This window comes from Scyliorhinus canicula, chromosome 12 (genome assembly GCF_902713615.1).
Source record: "Scyliorhinus canicula chromosome 12, sScyCan1.1, whole genome shotgun sequence".
NCBI classification, from domain to species: Eukaryota; Metazoa; Chordata; class Chondrichthyes; order Carcharhiniformes; family Scyliorhinidae; genus Scyliorhinus; species Scyliorhinus canicula.
The window spans coordinates 98,906,874-98,925,298 of NC_052157.1; the positions used below are offsets into that span (position 1 = coordinate 98,906,874).

Consider the following 18,425-nt stretch of genomic DNA (forward strand, 5'->3'; position numbering starts at 1 on the left):
CCACAGATTCATATACCTTTGAGAGAATTAACTCTCTTCATCTCAGTTACTATCTCCTCTCGTTCTAGATTGCCCCACAAGAGGAAATATCCGCTCTACGTCTATTTTGTCAATACCCTTTACCATCACAGAATCATAGAATTCCTACAGTACAGAAGGAGGCCATTCGGCCCATCGAGTCTCCGCTGACCATTCAAAAGAGCACCCTACCAAGGCTCAATCCCCACTCTAGCCCTGTATCCTCACCCAACTATTGGACACTAAGGGCAATTTAACATGCCCAATCCACCTAACCTGCACATCTTTAGAGTGTGGGAGGAAACCGGAGCACCCGGACGAAACCCACGCAGACACAGGGAGAAAGTGCAAACTCCGCACAGATAGTCACCCACGGTTGGTTTCGAACCTGGGTCCCTGGTGCTGTGAGGCTGCAATGTTAACCACTGTGCTACCATGCCACCCCTTACAACTTATGTACCTCAATTTGAGCTACTCTCTATCTTCTAAACGCGAGAGAGTCTAATCTCTCGTCATAAGACAAACCCCTCATCTCTGGAATCAATCTAGTGAACCTCCTCTGAACTGCCTCTAATGACTCCTCAGATAAGAGGACAAAACTGAACACAGTACTCCAGGTGCAGTCTCACCCTTGGTGTAGTCTCTACTGTGGGGTTTCTTCACATGAACTTCCAGAGGAAGCCGGGGAGAAATGTGAGGTGGAGGGGTTGGTGATCACTGGAGGAAAACTCGCTGCTATGTCTTCACATTCCCCACTGGATCTGTGGCTACTGCAGAAGCAACCATGGCGGCACAGTGGTTATTACTGCTGCCTCACAGCTCCAGGGACCCGGGTTCAATTCCAGCCTCGGGTGACTGTCTGGGTGAAGTTTGCACTTTGTGTGAAGACTGCAAGGGTGCTTCGGTTTCCTCCCACAGTCTAAAGATGTGCAGGTTAGGTGGATTGGCCATGCTAAATTACCCCTTCGCGTCCAAAAGGTTAGGTGGTGGTACTGGGTTACGAGAATAGGGTGGGAGCATGGGCGTAAGTAGGGTGCTCTTTCCAAGGGCCAGTGCAGCCTCGATGGGCCGAATGGCCTCCTTCTGCACTGTAAATTCTATATGTAAATGCAGTGGATGCAAAGATTTGACACCTGTCTGCCTTCCCAATACACCAAGGAGATGATTGGTCATCCATCATGGCCAGTCAACAGAACCACTTGACTCTGATCATCAAGTCTGAATGAATAGGAATTATATGTTGCTATAAAAGGAATAACTGGATGGACTGAATGCAAATACTTAATAGCCGGAGTCTTTGGTCATTAGGATTCTCTTTTCCTGCTAGCAACACTCTCCGACTTGTGGGTTTCCCAGCGGCATGGGCTGGTTTCAATGGGAATCCCTTTGACAAACGGCAGAAAGACAGAATCCCGCTGCCAGCGAACAGCGCACCACCAAGGAACACATGGGTGAAGGACCGGAGAATCCCACCCAATATAATCAATGTTGTGTCAACTTGGTTCAGTGAGTGATCTTCTCACCTTGCAATCGAAAATCAGACTTTACATTGCTGCTGCAGCTGATCAGACAGATACTGCTGCTCAGTATCCAGGGAGTGTTGCATTCTTAAGAGTTGTCACTTTCTGGAAGGGATGTTATAAGCTGTGGCTAAGTTGAAAGTACTCTCACCTCTGAGTCAGGAGTTAAAAGTTCAAGCTCCACGCAAGGTCAAAACTCCAGTGAGGTAGAGAAGGAATGTCAGAAGAGCCCTCTCAGGTGAGTGTAAAAGATTATCTGTCAATAATTTGAAGACAATCAGAGGAAAGATCCTTGGATCTTGGCAATATTTATTTACCCAATTCCTTCCTTTTCATTTTCCTTTTTCCTTCCCTTCCACTTCCCAGCCAAGCAATGAGTGGCTTCAAAAATAATTTACTGAATGTGAAATGTAGGGAGGTGATCAGATACTGTTCTTTTTGACTGATCACTGATCAACCAACTGTTGGAATGAGGGCATGAAGGACTTATCACAAAATGTCACGGAAATATATTCTGAAAAAAGAAACTTCATTCATTCAGCCGTTTATCACAAGCTCAGTACTTTGCACTACACTTGCCGTGCATTTTTCCTTGAAATATAGTGACTTTGGTAAATGTGTTCTAAATACTGTACCTGTGGAAGGATATTACTAGAATGATACTTGGATTCCCGGGTCTAATTACGAGAAGCGATTTCACAAACATTGTTTTTTTCACTGGAATTGAGAAGGGGTGCTTTGTTATTAAAGTGAATTTTAAATCTGAGCTGGATAGATTTTTGTAAATAAACAATGTGAAGTGACATGAGCCAAAAGCAAGTAAATGGAGTCGGCAAAGCTGGATAGATTCTTGGTTAACAAGGGGGGGGGGGGGGGAAGGTTATCAGATGTGGGCAGGAATGTGGGGTTGAGGTTCCAATCAGATCAGCCATGATTGTATTGAATACCGGAGCAGGCTTGAGGGGCTTAGTGGCCTCGTCCTGCTCTTAATTGGTATGTTTTTATGTTGATGATAATTACTCTGTTGGCAGCTGTGGGGTTTACATTCTAGATGCTGACCAATATGGAAGAAGCTGACCTTTGACTTGAGAACTGTCATCACTAAATGTACTTGCTGATAATTCAACAGAAATAGTCAGATTTACAAGCTCTTGTGTTTTTTTAAATTCCAGGGCAACCCAGGGAGCTCCGATCTACCTGGTCCGAAAGGGGATTCGGGTGACAGAGTAAGTGCAATCTTTTAATTAGCTGCTAGTTGGTTCTGTTCCATAAAAACATTGTTGGATAGCGGATAATTCACTTTCTGCATTCCTCCAGAAAATGATCAAATGCTGAGGAAAAGATGCATCTCTTTACAAATTCTTGTTGGATTCCACAACTGCTTGTGACCAAAGAAAGGTTTACTCAATGGTGGATGCTTTCCTTACTTTCCCTAGAAATAATATAGCCATTAGTGGTAATTTTCCAAAATTCTTTGGACTCTGGAATGGTTTATACAGATTGAAGGGTAAATAATATAACCCCGCTATTCAAAAAGGGAGGTAGGGAGAAAACAGGGAACTATAGACCAGTGAGCTTAACATCGGTAGTAGGTAAGTTGCGAGAGTCCATTATCAAGGATTTCATAGCACAGCATTTGGAAAGCAGTGGTGCAATCAGCCAAAGTCAGCACGGATTTACAAACGAGAAATCATGCTTGACAAATCTAATAGAATTCTTTGAAGATGTAACTGGTAGAGTTGACCAGGGAGAATCGTTGATGTGATTTATTTAGACGTTCAGAAGGCTTTTGAGAAGGCCTCACATAGCATATTAATATGTAACATTCAAGCACATGGGATTGCAGGTAGTGTCTTGAGATGGATAGAAATTTTTTTAGCAGACAGGAAGCAAAATGTTGGAATAAATGGGTCCTTTTTCGATTGGCAAACAGTGACTCGTGGTGTAACCCAGGGATCTGTGCTAGAACCTCAACTGTTCACGTTATATATTAATGATTTGGATGAGGGAACTAAATTTACTATCTCCAATGGGTTGCTGTTTAGAAGAATGAGAGGGGATCTCATAGACACTTAGAAAATTCTAACCGGTGTAAGGGACTTGTTAAATCTTTGTGTGTTCCATGTTTCTCTTTTTAAATTCCTGTCCCGCAACATTACAGGCTTTTGGTTTTGAGCTCCTAGCTGCAAACTGTGATTTAGACTGACCAGGCAGACCCCTTGATTCAGTATTTTCCATGACATAGCACATGATGTAATTTGATGGACTTGGTGAGCAGCCATTCAGCTCTTTTTAAATTTTGGGACATCTTCTATTCTTGATTGGGATTGCTGATGCCTTTCAGAAGATTGTGGAACAGAAGGCAGTCTCCATTTTGTCTCAGTTCTGTATAGTCTTGGACAGTAGCAGAAGCAGTCTCCAGCCAGTTTTGTTAAGGTTTAGAGTTAATTGATTTAAAAGCTGCAAGCATTTTCTCCAGCCAGTCCTTTGCAAGTTAAATCTCTCCCAGAAAGACTGCAACTCTTCTTTTTCATTATTTGACTAGGGTGAGCAGAACTGGACATTCTCCTGATCAGGCCTGTGAAGGTTTAACTGCTAGTTGAAAGACTGCATTCAATAACCAATCTGTGAAAGTTTAAATCTATGATTGAAAGGCTAGGGAGCTGAAACTGACTTTTCTCTCTGCTGTCAGTTTAAACTGTGGAAGGTCCTTGTCCAGTGTTACTTGCTGGCAAGGAGGCTGCTTGAAGATCCAAAGATCCATTTAAATCGTCATGTGAAGAACTGTAGATTGAGCTCTGTGCGGCTGATGGCCCATCCAGTGGGTGCAAGTGATCCTATTTTCTATGTATGTTTAAAAAAATAAAGACTGTGCTCAGTCTTTCAACACCTAGATATCTAAACTTTATAGTCAGTGACTTACCTTTGAAGTGTTCATTAATTTCAGTAAAAACAAGTGGATACATTTAATTATTTAGGTAAAATTCGCTAGCGATGGAAATGTAACCCTCTGTTGTGTGTGTTCAGTATCCACATCAATATTCTAGAACATAGAACAGTACAGCACAGAACAGGCCCTTCGGCCCTCGATGTTGTGCCGAGCCATGATCACCCTACTCAAACCCACGTATCCACCCTATACCCGTAACCCAACAACCCCCCCCCCCTTAACCTTACTTTTTAGGATACTACAGGCAATTTAGCATGGCCAATCCACCTAACCCGCACATCTTTGGACTGTGGGAGGAAACCGGAGCACCCGGAGGAAACCCACGCACACACGGGGAGGATGTGCAGACTCCACACAGACAGTGACCCAAGCCGGGAACCCAACCTGGGACCCTGGAGCTGTGAAGCATTTATGCTAACCACCATGCTACCGTGCTGCCCAATTCTCTAATATATAAAGCTTTAGATATAAACTCGTCTACGTGAGGCCATATAGTCAATCATAATCCTCGTCCCTTTTTGGGACAGTCCCATAAGACCATAAGACCATAAGACATAGGAGTGGAAGTAAGGCCATTCGGCCCATCGAGTCCACTCCACCATTCAATCATGGTTGATTTCAACTCCATTTACCCGCTCTCTCCCCATAGCCCTTAATTCCTCGAGAAATCAAGAATTTATCAATTTCTGTCTTAAAGACACTCAATGTCCCGGCCTCCACCGCCCTCTGTGGCAATGAATTCCACAGACCTACCACTCTCTGGCTGAAGAAATTTCTCCTCATCTCTGTTCTAAAGTGACTCCCTTTTATTCTAAGGCTGTGCCCCCGCGTCCTAGTCTCCCCTGCTAATGGAAACAACTTCCCTACGTCCATCCTATCCAAGCCATTCATTATCTTGTACGTTTCTATTAGATCTCCCCTCAACCTCCTAAACTCCAATGAATATAATCCCACGATCCTCAGACGTTCATCGTATGTTAGGCCTACCATTCCTGGGATCATCCGTGTGAATCTCCGCTGGACCCGCTCTAGTGCCAGTATGTCCTTCCTGAGGTATGGGGCCCAAAATTGCTCACAGTATTCTAAATGGGGCCTAACTAGTGCTTTATAAAGCCTCAGAAGTACATCCCTGCTTTTATATTCCAAGCCTCTTGAGATAAATGACAACATTACATTTGCTTTCTTAATTACGGACTCAACCTGCAAGTTTACCTTTAGAGAATCCTGGACTAGGACTCCCAAGTCCCTTTGCACTTTAGCATTATGAATTTTGCCACCGTTTAAAAAATAGTCCATGCCTCTATTCTTTTTTCCAAAGTGCAAGACCTCGCACTTGCCCACGTTGAATTTCATCAGCCACTTCTTGGACCATTCTCCTAAACTGTCTAAATCTTTCTGCAGCCTCCCCACCTCCTCAATACTACCTGCCCCTCCACCTATCTTTGTATCATCGGCAAACTTGGCCAGAATGCTCCCAGTCCCGTCATCTAGATCGTTAATATATAAAGAGAACAGCTGTGGCCCCAACACTGAACCCTGCGGGACACCACTTGTCACCGGTTGCCATTCCGAAAAAGAACCTTTTATCCCAACTCTCTGCCTTCTGTCTGACAGCCAATCGTCAATCCATGTTAGTACCTTGCCTCGAATACCATGGGCCCTTATTTTACTCAGCAGTCTCCCGTGAGGCACCTTGTCAAAGGCCTTTTGGAAGTCAAGATAGATAACATCCATTGGCTCTCCTTGGTCTAACCTATTTGTTATCTCTTCAAAGAACTCTAACAGGTTCGTCAGGCACGACCTCCCCTTACTAAATCCATGCTGACTTGTCCTAATCCGACCCTGCACTTCCAAGAATTTAGAAATCTCATCCTTAACGATGGATTCTAGAATTTTGCCAACAACCGAGGTTAGGCTAATTGGCCTATAATTTTCCATCTTTTTTCTTGTTCCCTTCTTGAACAGGGGGGTCCCAGATTAGGCATACCTCTCAGATGATCTTTATGTCGTCTTTGTCGACAGGAATAGTGCCGGAAGACTGGAGGATAGCAAATGTTGTCCCCTTGTTCAAGAAGGGGAGTAGAGACAACCCTGGTAATTATAGACCTGTGAGCCTTACTTCGGTTGTGGGTAAAATGTTGGAAAAGGTTATAAGAGATAGGGTTTATAATCATCTTGAAAAGAACAAGTTGATTAGCGATAGTCAACATGGTTTTGTGAAGGGTAAGTCATGCCTCACAAACCTTATTGAGTTTTTTGAGAAGGTGACCAAACGGGTGGATGAGGGTAAAGCGGTTGATGTGGTGTATATGGATTTCAGTAAGGCGTTTGATAAGGTTCCCCACGGTAGGCTATTGCAGAAAATACGGAAGTATGGGATTGAAGGTGATTCAGCGGTTTGGATCAGTAATTGTCTAGCTGAAAGAAGACAGAGGGTGGTGGTTGATGGCAAATGTTCATCGTGGAGTTCAGTTACAAGTGGTGTACCGCAAGGATCTGTTTTGGGGCCACTGCTGTTTGTCATTTTTATAAATGACCTGGAAGAGGGTGTAGAAGGATGGGTTAGTAAATTTGCAGATGACACGAAGGTCGGTGGAGTTGTGGATAGTGCTGAAGGATGTTATAGGTTACAGAGGGACATAGATAAGCTGCAGAGCTGGGCTGAGAGGTGGCAGATGGAGTTTAATGCGGAAAAGTGTGAGATGGTTCACTTTGAAAGGAGTAACAGGAATGCAGAGTACTGGGCTAATGGCAAGATTCTTGGTAGTGTAGATGAACAGAGAGATCTCGGCATCCAGGTACATAAATCCCTGAAAGTTGCCACCCAGGTTAATAGGGCTGTTAAGAAGGCATACGGTGTGCTAGCCTTCATCAGTAGGGGGATTGAGTTTCGGAGCCACGAGGTCATGCTGCAGCTGTACAAAACTCTGGTGCGGCCACACCTGGAGTACTGCGTGCAGTTCTGGTCACCACATTATAGGAAGGATGTGGAAGCTTTGGAAAGGGTTCAGAGGAGATTTACTAGGATGTTGCCTGGTATGGAGGGAAGGTCTTACGAGGAAAGGCTCAGGGACTTGAGGTTGTTTTCATCAGAGAGGAGAAGGCTGAGAGGTGACTTAATAGAGACATATAAGATAGTCAGAGGGTTAGATAGGGTGGACATTGAGAGTCTTTTTCCTCGGATGGTGATGGCCAACACGAGGGGACATAGCTTTAAATTGAGGGGTGGTAGATATAGGACAGATGTCAGAAGCAGTTTCTTTACTCAGAGTAGTAGGGGTGTGGAACGCCCTGCCTGCAACAGTAGTAGACTCGCCAAATTTAAGGGCATTTAAGTGGTCACTGGATAAACATATGGATGAAAATTGAATAATGTAGGTCAGATAGGCTTCAGATGGTTTTACGGGTCGGCGCAACATCGAGGGCCGAAGGGCCCGTACAGCGCTGTAATGTTCTATGTTCTATGATACCTCTCAATTTTAGATTGAGAAAGACAGATGCTAAATTGGTTTCAGGGCTGATCCAGCTCTCCATAAATGAAAGGAACCACCCAAGGTTATTACCATCATCCCAATAGTATTTTCAACGAGTTTCTGACATTATAATATCCCAGATATGAGCTACTCCTCAGTAATGTATACCCCCGCCAAAGAGAGTATGGAGTCAAGTTCACGAGTTAGTGATATTGAAGACTGTGAAATTCTAAATTAATACAATCTAGGATACGGGACAGAAACCCCAATTTATCTTTTAATTTGTAAAGCTGTGTGGAAAGTATGCTTCTCTCCAGGAGTGATTCCACACACATATAGGGATATGGTTTATTGGGTACTTTATTATTAACACAGTAATAACTACCTTTAATAACACAGAAATATAGCTTACAATTACCAGTTAAAGAATGCTTAACAATAAAATGAAACCCTTTAACTCCTAACACTGCCACCTTTATCTCCAATCAAGCAAAACCCATTACAGGTCAAAACCCACTTTTAAATAAAGTTAACAAACACAAGATTAATTTGCAGCCTCTGGATAAAGAATTCCTTTAAAAGACTGCTTGGAGAGAGAGAGATAGATCTGTCATGAAACATCCTACAGATTCATGTCTGTTACAGACTGCCACTTAACCTGACAGAGTTTTCTAGCAGCTTCAGTTCCAACAGACAACTTCCAGAGAGCTAACCAACTGCATCAGTCCTGTTACAGACCTGGCACAGACCTGGCTCTTCCCATTCATTATATCATCTTTATCCCACTCAAAAACAATGACCTAATTACTGAAGTTTAAACACAGTGGGCGGGATTTACCGGCCTCGTCCTGCCCGACTTGGTGATATGACAAGACCGTTGAGTCTCATGAGAGATTTCTCGAGCAATTCACGATGCTTGAGACTTCTCACAAGATTCAACAGAATATTGCAAGATGTCGCGATCTAGATTTTGCCCTCGCTGGACGAAATCCAGATCAACATATTTAAAAGAGCCAATGAACGAGGCCTCGAACAAGCGCTGTTTAGTACTGGTCCACACAAATGTAGACTAGTCATAATCACACCTGGGATGTGTCTCAGGCAATTGGAGACACTTGGGTGATCGGCGACAGGGCAGGGTGGTACCCTGGCACTCCCACTGCACCTTGGATCTTTGGCACTGTCTGCCAGTGCCACCCTGGCATTGACAGCGTTTCTGGGTGGCACTTCCAGAGTGCCAGGCTGGCAGTACCAAGATGTCCAAATGCCACATTGCCCATGCCAACGGTCAGGCCTGGGGTGCCTTGCCCTTAAGATGGGGCTCGAGGACCCCAGACGAGGTAAGTTGGTAAAGCAGAGGGCAGCATGGAGTCACTGAGGGGGTTTGAAAGCCAGGTTAAAGTCCAACATGTTTGTTTCAAACACTAGCTTTCGGAGCACTGCTCCTTCCTCAGGCGAATACATTTCGGAGCAGTGCTCCGAAAGCTAGTGTTTGAAACAAACATGTTGGACTTTAACCTGGTGTTGTAAGACTTCTTACTGTGCTCATCCCAGCCCAACGCCGGCATCTCCACATCATGGGGTGTGAAAGACAGGGATGCCTCATAAAATGGCACCCCGATCCACGAGTAGGTTTCCTGCACTGGCAATCTGAGTTTGTCAGTGCAGGGAGAATGCTCACGGATCGGGGCACCATTTTCAAAGCCTCACCAGTGCAGCAAATAACTAAAGTGTGGCCTCGACAGGATGTTCCTCTCCAAAGCCAAAGATAACAACAAAGTGCCGTTGAAGAGCTCTGCAGCTACTGCGAAATACTCTGCTAAACGCACCCAATGGCAAACTTTTCTTCCCTGTTGAATCGGGCCCAATGTCTCTAATTATCTACTCCGCAGAAATAGAACATAAAACATACAGTGCAGAAGGAGGCCATTCGGTCCATCGAGTCTACACCGACCCACTTAAGCCCACACTTTCACTCTATCTCTGTAACCTAATAACCCCTCCTAACCTTTTTTTTTGGTCACTAAGGGCAATTTATCGTGGCCAATCCACCTAACCTGCACGTTCTTGGACTGTGGGAGGAAACCGGAGCACCCGGAGGAAACCCACGCAGACACGGGAAGGACGTGCAGAACACTAGGACAGTGACCCAGCAGGGAATTGAAGCTGGGACCCTGGCGCTGTGAAGCCACAGTGCTAATCACTTGTGCTACCGTGCTGCCCATAACAAAAACTCATTTGGCCTCCTTTTAAAGATAAACATAGTTTGAAATAATTATGATCTCACTTTTACAACATCTTGATTACACTTTATGCAGCCGTAGTGTCTGCCTTTCTTTTAAACCGAGATTTTTTTTAAAACCACTGCAGCAGATAAATTTACACCAACCCAAATTTTTTAAACCATGACTGCAACAGATACATATACTATATATAGATATGAAATATATTCCTGCTTCTAAACTCAAATCCTCTTGCAGTGAAGGCCAATATACCATTTGCCTTCCTAATTGCTTGCTGCACCTGCCCCTCCACTTACATTGACTGGTGTATAAGGACACCCACATTCACACTTCTCAATATATCAGCATGGGGAGGCAGTGGCATAGTGGTATTGTCACTCGACTGGTAAACCAGAGACCCAGAGTAATGCTCTGGGGATCCAGGTTCAAATCTGGCCACTGGAGATGGTGAAATTTGTATTTAAAAAAAATAATCTGGAATTAAATGTCTAGAGATGACCATAAAATCAGTGTTGATTGTCATAAAAACTCATCTGGTTCACTAATGTCCATTAGGGAAGGAAATCTACTGGGTCTGGCCTACATGTGTAATGTGAGAGTACCTTTAAGAAACTGATGTTTAAACAATGTACCTTTCAGAAATGGAGCAGCTCATATTACTGAAGTGATGTCAGAGGGTGGGAGGAGCTGAGTTCACGTCTGCTTTTAGTTTCAGTTTGAGAGAGAGCAGCTGAAAAGTGCCTGGCTGGTTTGCTGTGAGCTGTTTGAAAGAAGAAAGCCACGTTTTGAGAAAAAGAGCTTGGGTGTGTCTGTGTTTGCAGTGAGCTGGATATGCTGTGATCTCTGCCATGAACATAAGAACTAGGAGCAGGAGTAGGCCATCTGGCCCTTGAGCCTGCTCCACCATTCAATGAGATCATGGCTGATCTTTTGTGGACTCAGCTCCACTTTCCGGCCCGAACACCATAACCCTTAATCCCTTTATTCTTCAAAAAACTATCTATCTTTACCTTAAAAACATGTAATGAAGGAGCCTCAACTGCTTCACTGGGCAAGGAATTCCATAGATTCACAACCCTTTGGGTGAAGAAGTTCCTCCTAAACTCAGTCCTAAATCTACTTCCCCTTATTTTGAGGCTATGTCCCCTAGGTCTGCTTTCACCCGCCAGTGGAAATAACCTGCCCGCATCTATCCTATCTATTCCCTTCATAATTTTAAATGTTTCTAGAAGATCCCCCCTCATCCTTCTAAATTCCAACGAGTACAATCCCAGTCTACTCAACCTCTCCTCGTAATCCAACCCCTTCAACTCTGGGATTAACCTAGTGAATCTCCTCTGCACCCTCCAGCGCCAGTACGTCCTTTCTCAAGTAAGGAGACCAAAACTGAACACAATACTCCAGGTGTGGCCTCACTAACACCTTATACAATTGCAACATAACCTCCCTAGTCTTAAACTCCATCCCTCTAGCAATGAAGGACAAAATTCCATTTGCCTTCTTAATCACCTGTAAACCAACTTTCTGTGACTCATGCACTAGCACACTCAGGTCTCTCTGTACAGTAGCATGCTTTAATATTTTATCGTTTAAATAATAATCCCGTTTGCTGTTATTCCTACCAAAATGGATAACCTCACATTTGCCAACATTGTATTCCATCTGCCAGACCCTAGCCCATTCACTTAACCTATCCAAATCCCCTGCAGACTTCCAGTATCCTCTGCACTTTTCACTTTACCACTCATCTTAGTGTCATCTGCAAACTTGGACACATTGCCCTTGGTCCCCAACTCCAAATCATCTATGTAAATTGTGAACAATTGTGAGCCCAACACGGATCCCTGAGGGACACCACTAGCTACTGATTGCCAACCAGAGAAACACCCATTAATCCCCACTCTTTGCTTTCTATTAATTAACCAATCCTCTATCCATGCTACTACTTTACACTTAATGCCATGCATCTTTACCTTATGCAGCAACCTTTTGTGTGGCACCTTGTCAAAGACTTTCTGGAAATCCAGATATACCACATCCATTGGCTCCCCGTTATCTACTGCACTGGTAATGTCCTCAAAAAATTCCACAAAATTAGTTAGGCACGACCTGCCCTTTATGAACCCATGCTGCAATGGGATAATTTCTATCCAGATGCCTCGCTATTTCTTCCTTGTTAATAGATTCCAGCATCTTCCCTCCAACCGAAGTTTAGCTCACTGGCCTATAATTTCCTGATCTCTTCCTACCTCCTTATTTTAAACAGTGGTATCATGTTTGCTAATTTCCAATCCACCGGGACCGCCCCAGAGTCTAGTGAATGTTGGTAAATCATCACTAGTGCCTCTGCAATTTCCCTAGCCATCTCTTTTAGCACTCTGGGATGCATTCCATCAGGGCCAGGAGACTTGTCTATCTTTAATACCATTAGCTTGCCCATCACTACCTCCTTAATGATAACAATCCTCTCAAGGTCCTCACCTGTCATAGCCTCATTTCTATCAGTCACTGGCATGTTATTTGTGTCTTCCACTGTGAAGACCGACCCAAAAAACCTGTTCAGTTCCTCAGCCATTTCCTCATCTCCCATTATTAAAACTCCCTTCTCATCCTCTAAAGGACCAATATTTACCTTAGCCACTCTTTTTTGTTTTATATATTTGTAAAAACTTTTACTGTCCTCGTACATCTTACTCTTCTTTATAGCTTTTGTGGTAGCTTTCTGTTGCCCCCTAAAGATTTCCCAGTCCTCTAGTCTCCCACCAATCTTTGCCACTTTGTATGCTTTTCTTTGCCACTTTTTATGCTTTGAAAGACTATCTATGAATCATTTGGGTGATTTAAACTCATAATAGTAATGTCTTTAACCTGATGTGTTTCTGTTTAAAGGTGTTAAGTCTTTTGGAGGTTTGAAGGAACATTTTAAGAGATTATTTAGTGTTGTATTATTTTCGGGGTTATCTTTGAAGTAAGGGGTGTTAAGTGATCCAATGTTTATTTGAAAAGTTAAGTTGAGTTCATGGAATAAACATTGTTTTGTGTTTAAAAACCCACGTGTCCATAATTGTAATACCACACCTGGAGACCAAGGCGTGTGCTTCAAAAGCAACAATTCATTAAAGGAGGAGGTTGGTTGAACTCCATGATACATTTTGGGGTTCTGAAAACGCCCCTCCCATAACACATGTGACTCCAGATCCACTACAATGTGGTTGACTCTTAACTGCCCCCTCAAGGGCGATGCCCATATCCCATGAACGAGTACAATAAAAAAAAATAACACTCTTCCTTTCTGTTTTTCACATCGAAGTGCATAACTTCACATTTAACTGCGTTGTACTGAATCTGCCATGTTTGCCCCTGCACTAAACTTGTTTAAATCACCATGAAACCTCCTTGCATCCTCCTCACAACTCACAATTCTGCCCAGTTTTGTGTCAGCAAACTTGGAAATATTACATTTGGTTCCCTCATTCAGGTAATTGATATATATATCATTTTTATTTTAAATAAATTTAGCGTACACAATTATTTTTTTCCAATTAAGGGGCAATTTAGTGTGGCCAATCCACCTGTCCTGCACATCTTTTGGGTTGTGGGGGCGAAACCCACGCAGACACGGGGAGAATGTGCAAACTCCACACGGACAGTGACCCAGGGCCGGGATTCGAACCCGGGTCCTCAGCGCCGTAGGCAACAATGCTAACCACCGTGCTGCCCAAGTAATATATATCATGAACAGCTAAGCCCAAGCTCTGGTCTCTATGATATCCTGCTAGCCCCGTATCTGTGTGGGTTTCCTCCGGGTGCTCTGAGTTCCTCCCAAAGTCCAAAGATGTGCGGGTTAGGTGGATTGGCTGTGCTAAATTGCCCTTAGTGACCAAATAAAAAAAGGTTAAGTGGGGCTACTGGGTTACAGGGATAGGGCAGAGGTGTGGGCTTGGGTAGGGTGCTCTTTCCAAGGGCCGGTGCAGACTCGATGGGCCGAATGGCCTCTTTCAGCACTGTAAATTCTATGATTCTCTCTCACTTATTCCAGGAATTATATCCTCAAAAGACTTCAGTAGATTTGTTAAGCATGATTTGCCTTTCATAAATCCATGCTGGTTTGTCCAATCCCGTTAACGCTTTTACACTATGTTTTTTGTTATTGGTGAGGGTTAGAACTTTCCGTGGTTCCATTCTCTTCAAAGTTGGAATTTTTTCCTCCCCAATCTTTATTTATTCTTTTGTTCTGCTTGTGTCTTTCTCGCTTTTTGTTTAAACCTTGCTGTGTTAAAATCAACATTGTCGACTTGTACCCCATGTTTACTTATCTTGGTTTTTCTGGTTCTTATTGTCATAATATCCACTCATGTATATCATGAGATGCAGACAGGCAGTGATTGACACACAGGATACCCAATGAACATACATGACACAGAACAACCAATCACCAGACAGGACACCACCACTATAAAGCCCACAGGGCTCTCTCTCTCACAGGACAGGGCTAGGGAGATAGTCACAGTGCACAGGCCAATGAACATCATCACCATGTGATAGAGAGCTAGTCTGGTCAAGTCAGTTAGGTTAATAGAGTGCCAACCCACAGCAGATTATGTACAGCAATCAACAGGTTCAATAAAACAGTGTTGGACCATCTCCTGTGTCGGAAGCCTGTTTCTCGTTTTACTGCATCCAGTTGCAGTCGATGTTAGACCAACACAGATAACACATCACTTATTTCATTATAAGATCCTTTTCCTCTCTTCTTCAGCTTCTTCTGTATTGGCTACAATATCAATCCTGAACACACTGGTGTGGAATCTGCTAAATCTCAGATACTTTGACCAGTATGTCAATCAAAGTTTTACCCAGGTGCCCTTAATTGCAAGATGGATAAAGGACAAAAACAAGTAAAGGTTTAATAGGTTTATTAATAAACTGTTAATAATACTATTAGCCCTTAAATTACCCGCATAAATCAAGAGTTCACCCCAGAATCAAGTATTCTACGTATAAAGATGGCTTGGTAGGCTATGAATCTGATCGCTGGAATTCACAAAGGTGGTTATCGCTGGCGGTCTCTTCCTTGCTTCCTTTCTTCCTTCTGGTCTGGTCAAGGTCACCTTGCACAGCAGTCTTTGCTGCTGGTGTGTCTGAGATGTGTACCTTTATCCCCCTCTCTCCCCAATTCTCTGGCTTCCGGTCAATGAGGTCTTGGGAGAGGATTACAATACCCAGTGGGTTTCTTGATATCTGCCTGACAGGACACCGGAGCCCGCCCCCAGGTGTCCATATCCATGATGTTGCTTACATATAACCTGTTGCCATATAAGGTAACGGCAGGAACTCTAGGTGACAGAAAGTCTGGCCCGTTCTAGACTTCTAACAACAGGTTGGTGATTTCAGTGGGCCGCGATGATCACTTGCTGGGTCTCAATAGAGGGCAGGCCCAGACATGTTTCTGTGTTTGATTTTAACATGCCCAATTCTTCAATTTAGGAAATCCAATTTAATCGGCCTTAAAACTAGGCCCCGATTATATTACCACAAAGTAAAAACTCTATTCCCTGAACACTTTCCTTATCTCTCTTTCCAGTTTCATTGTGAGTAATTTAAAAATCCCATGGCTATTAATCTGTCATTTACTAATTTTGTAGACTTGCATGTTTCATCCATAGAGTCCATATAATCCCTACAGTGCAGAAGGAGGCCATTCAGCCAATCGCATCTGCACCAACCCTCTGAAAGAGCACCCTACCTGGGCCCACTTCCCCACCCTATCCCCATTATCCCACCTAATCTGCACATCTCTGGACACTGAGGAGCAGTTTTAACATGTTCATCCACCTAACCTCCACTTGCCTTCAATTGATTGCTCTATCAGAATGATTAATCATTATCTTATTCCATTTAGATTCTGTTTCTCTCCTAATGTTAACTATGTCGGGGCGGCACAGTAGTTAACGCTGCTGCCTCATAGCGCCAGATTCTGACCTTGGGTGATTGTCTGTGTGGAGTTTGCACATTCTTCCTATGTCTGTGTGGGTTTCCTCCGGGTGCGCCAGTTTCCTTCCACAGTCCAAAGATGTGCAGGTTAGGTGGATTGGCCATGCTAAATTGGCCCTTAGGATGGGATTGCAGGAATAAGGCAGCACGGTAGCATTGTGGATAGCACAATCGCTTCACATCTCCAGGGTCCCAGGTTCGATTCCGGCTTGGGTCACTGTCTGTGCGGAGTCTGCACATCCTCCCCGTGTGTGCGTGGGTTTCCTCTGGGTGCTCCAGTTTCCTCCCACAGTCCAACGATGTGCAGGTTAGGTGGATTGGCCATGATAAATTGCCCTTGGTGTCCAAAATTGCCCTTCGTGTTGGGTGGGGTTACTGGGTTACGGGGATAGGGTGGAGGTGTTGACCTTGGGTAGGGTGCTCTTTCCAAGAGCTGGTGCAGACTTGATGGGCCGAATGGCCTCCTTCTGCACTGTAAATTCTATGAATAGGGTGGGGGATTGAGGATTGGGACTAGGTGGGATTGTTTCTTGAAGGGTCAGTGCAGACTTGGTGGGTTGCATGACCACCTCCTGCACTGTAGGGATTCTATTCTATGTCTCTTTAATTTTTAATTGACACAGTTACCTCAACCCCTGCTTCCTTCTCTATCTATTTTGTTCAAATACTGCCCATCTTCAATCTATTCACATGTAAAGTGCTTCACAGCCATAACCTTATTGAGATTGACTGAATTTTCAGCCTTTCTTTGACGAATGCTTGAAACGGGGAGGTGATATTTTACTGGCCACACCTTACCCTGACCAAATTACCAGTCATTCATGGGGAGCTGGTGGCACAGTGATAGATTGTCACTGGACTGGTAATCCAGAAACCCAGGGTAATGCTTTGAAGTTCCGGGTTCAAATCCTACCAAATTTAAATTCCTCCTAAAAAAATCTGGAATCTGAAAATCTGATGGTGACCATGAAACTATTATCAACTGTTAGAAAAACCCATCTAGTTCACTAATGTCCTTCAGTGAAGGAAATCTGCAGTTCTTACACGGTCTGGCCTACATGTGACTCCAGACCCACAGCAATGTGGATGACTCTTAGCTGCCCTATGAAATGGCCGAGCAAGATACTCAGTTCAAGGGCAATTAGAGAAAGGCAACAAAAGTTGAGCCAGCGAAGCCCACATCCCATGAAAGAAAACCCCAATAAATAAAAAAAATCATACCAATGTACCGCAGTCATCATACCTTACTCTCTTCCCATCTGGTTAGTAAAAGAATGAGGTTCCAAATGGAGAAAGTGGTGGTGGATCAGGGGGGTAGGTATGTGACAGTGACAGAGGCATTAGATGGGAGTTTGGAGGCGTTGGTAAGTGTATATGGTCCCAAGTGGGATTATGTGGGGTTTGCAAAGAAGGTGTGTGAGGCTGTCCCCGACTTGGATTCACATGAATTGATAGTGGGTGGAGACTGGAATTTGGTGCAGGAGCCAAAATTGGCCATGATCCACGATCCCAGTCAGGGGGAGCGAAGGCGTCGGCTGGGAAATGGGAGGAGTGGACTCTTGGAGGTTCTTGCACCCGGAGGAGCGGGTATATTCGTTTTTCTCTTTGTTTCATAAGGTCTATTCGCAGATAGATTTTTTTTGTGGTAGGGAAAGGCGCTGTTGGCCGGAGTCAAGGGGTTTGAATATTCAGCAATTGCGATATCGGGTGGATTGGTGGATTACCGCATTGGGTGGATATGGGTTGGAGAGGGGGGCAGTGCAGAGGCTGGGGTGGAGATTAGATGTGGGGTATGTTGGGGGTCTGAGGGTTTTGTAGTAAGATTGGGAAAGTAATTGAGGAATACGCAGGGTTTTGAGGAATATGTGGGGTTTAATTGTACGGGGGACGTCTCGCAGATGGAGGTATGGGAAGCATTGAAGGCAGTGTTGAGGGGGGAGGTGATATAGTTTAAGGCAAAAGTGGATAAGGAGGAGAGGGTGGAACGGCAAATAGATAAGATGTTGGAAGTGGATAGGAGGTATGCAGAGAATGTGGATCCAATACTGTTGGAAAAGAGAAAGGAATTGCAGGCGAGGTTTGACCGGCGAACCACAAGGAAGGCGATGCGCCAATTGAGGCAGGCGAGGGGAGTGGTTCTACAAGTATTGAGAGAAGACTCATGCTGCATGCTGGCAGGTCAACTTTGGAGGCAGGCACCGGTGAGGGAAATTGTTCAGGTGCAGGA

At 44.2% G+C, this 18,425-nt stretch overlaps 1 protein-coding gene across 2 annotated transcripts in view; it reads left to right on the plus strand.

The window, feature by feature from the left end:
• The window catches only part of LOC119975203 (collagen alpha-1(XXVI) chain-like), a 195,986-nt gene that overhangs the window by 119,133 nt on the left and 58,428 nt on the right, over positions 1-18,425 (plus strand). For both annotated transcript variants that reach the window (XM_038814815.1, XM_038814816.1), the window contains exon 7: positions 2,711-2,764. In XM_038814815.1, the coding sequence (XP_038670743.1) occupies positions 2,711-2,764 (54 nt within the window). The remainder of the gene's footprint in view (positions 1-2,710; positions 2,765-18,425) is intronic.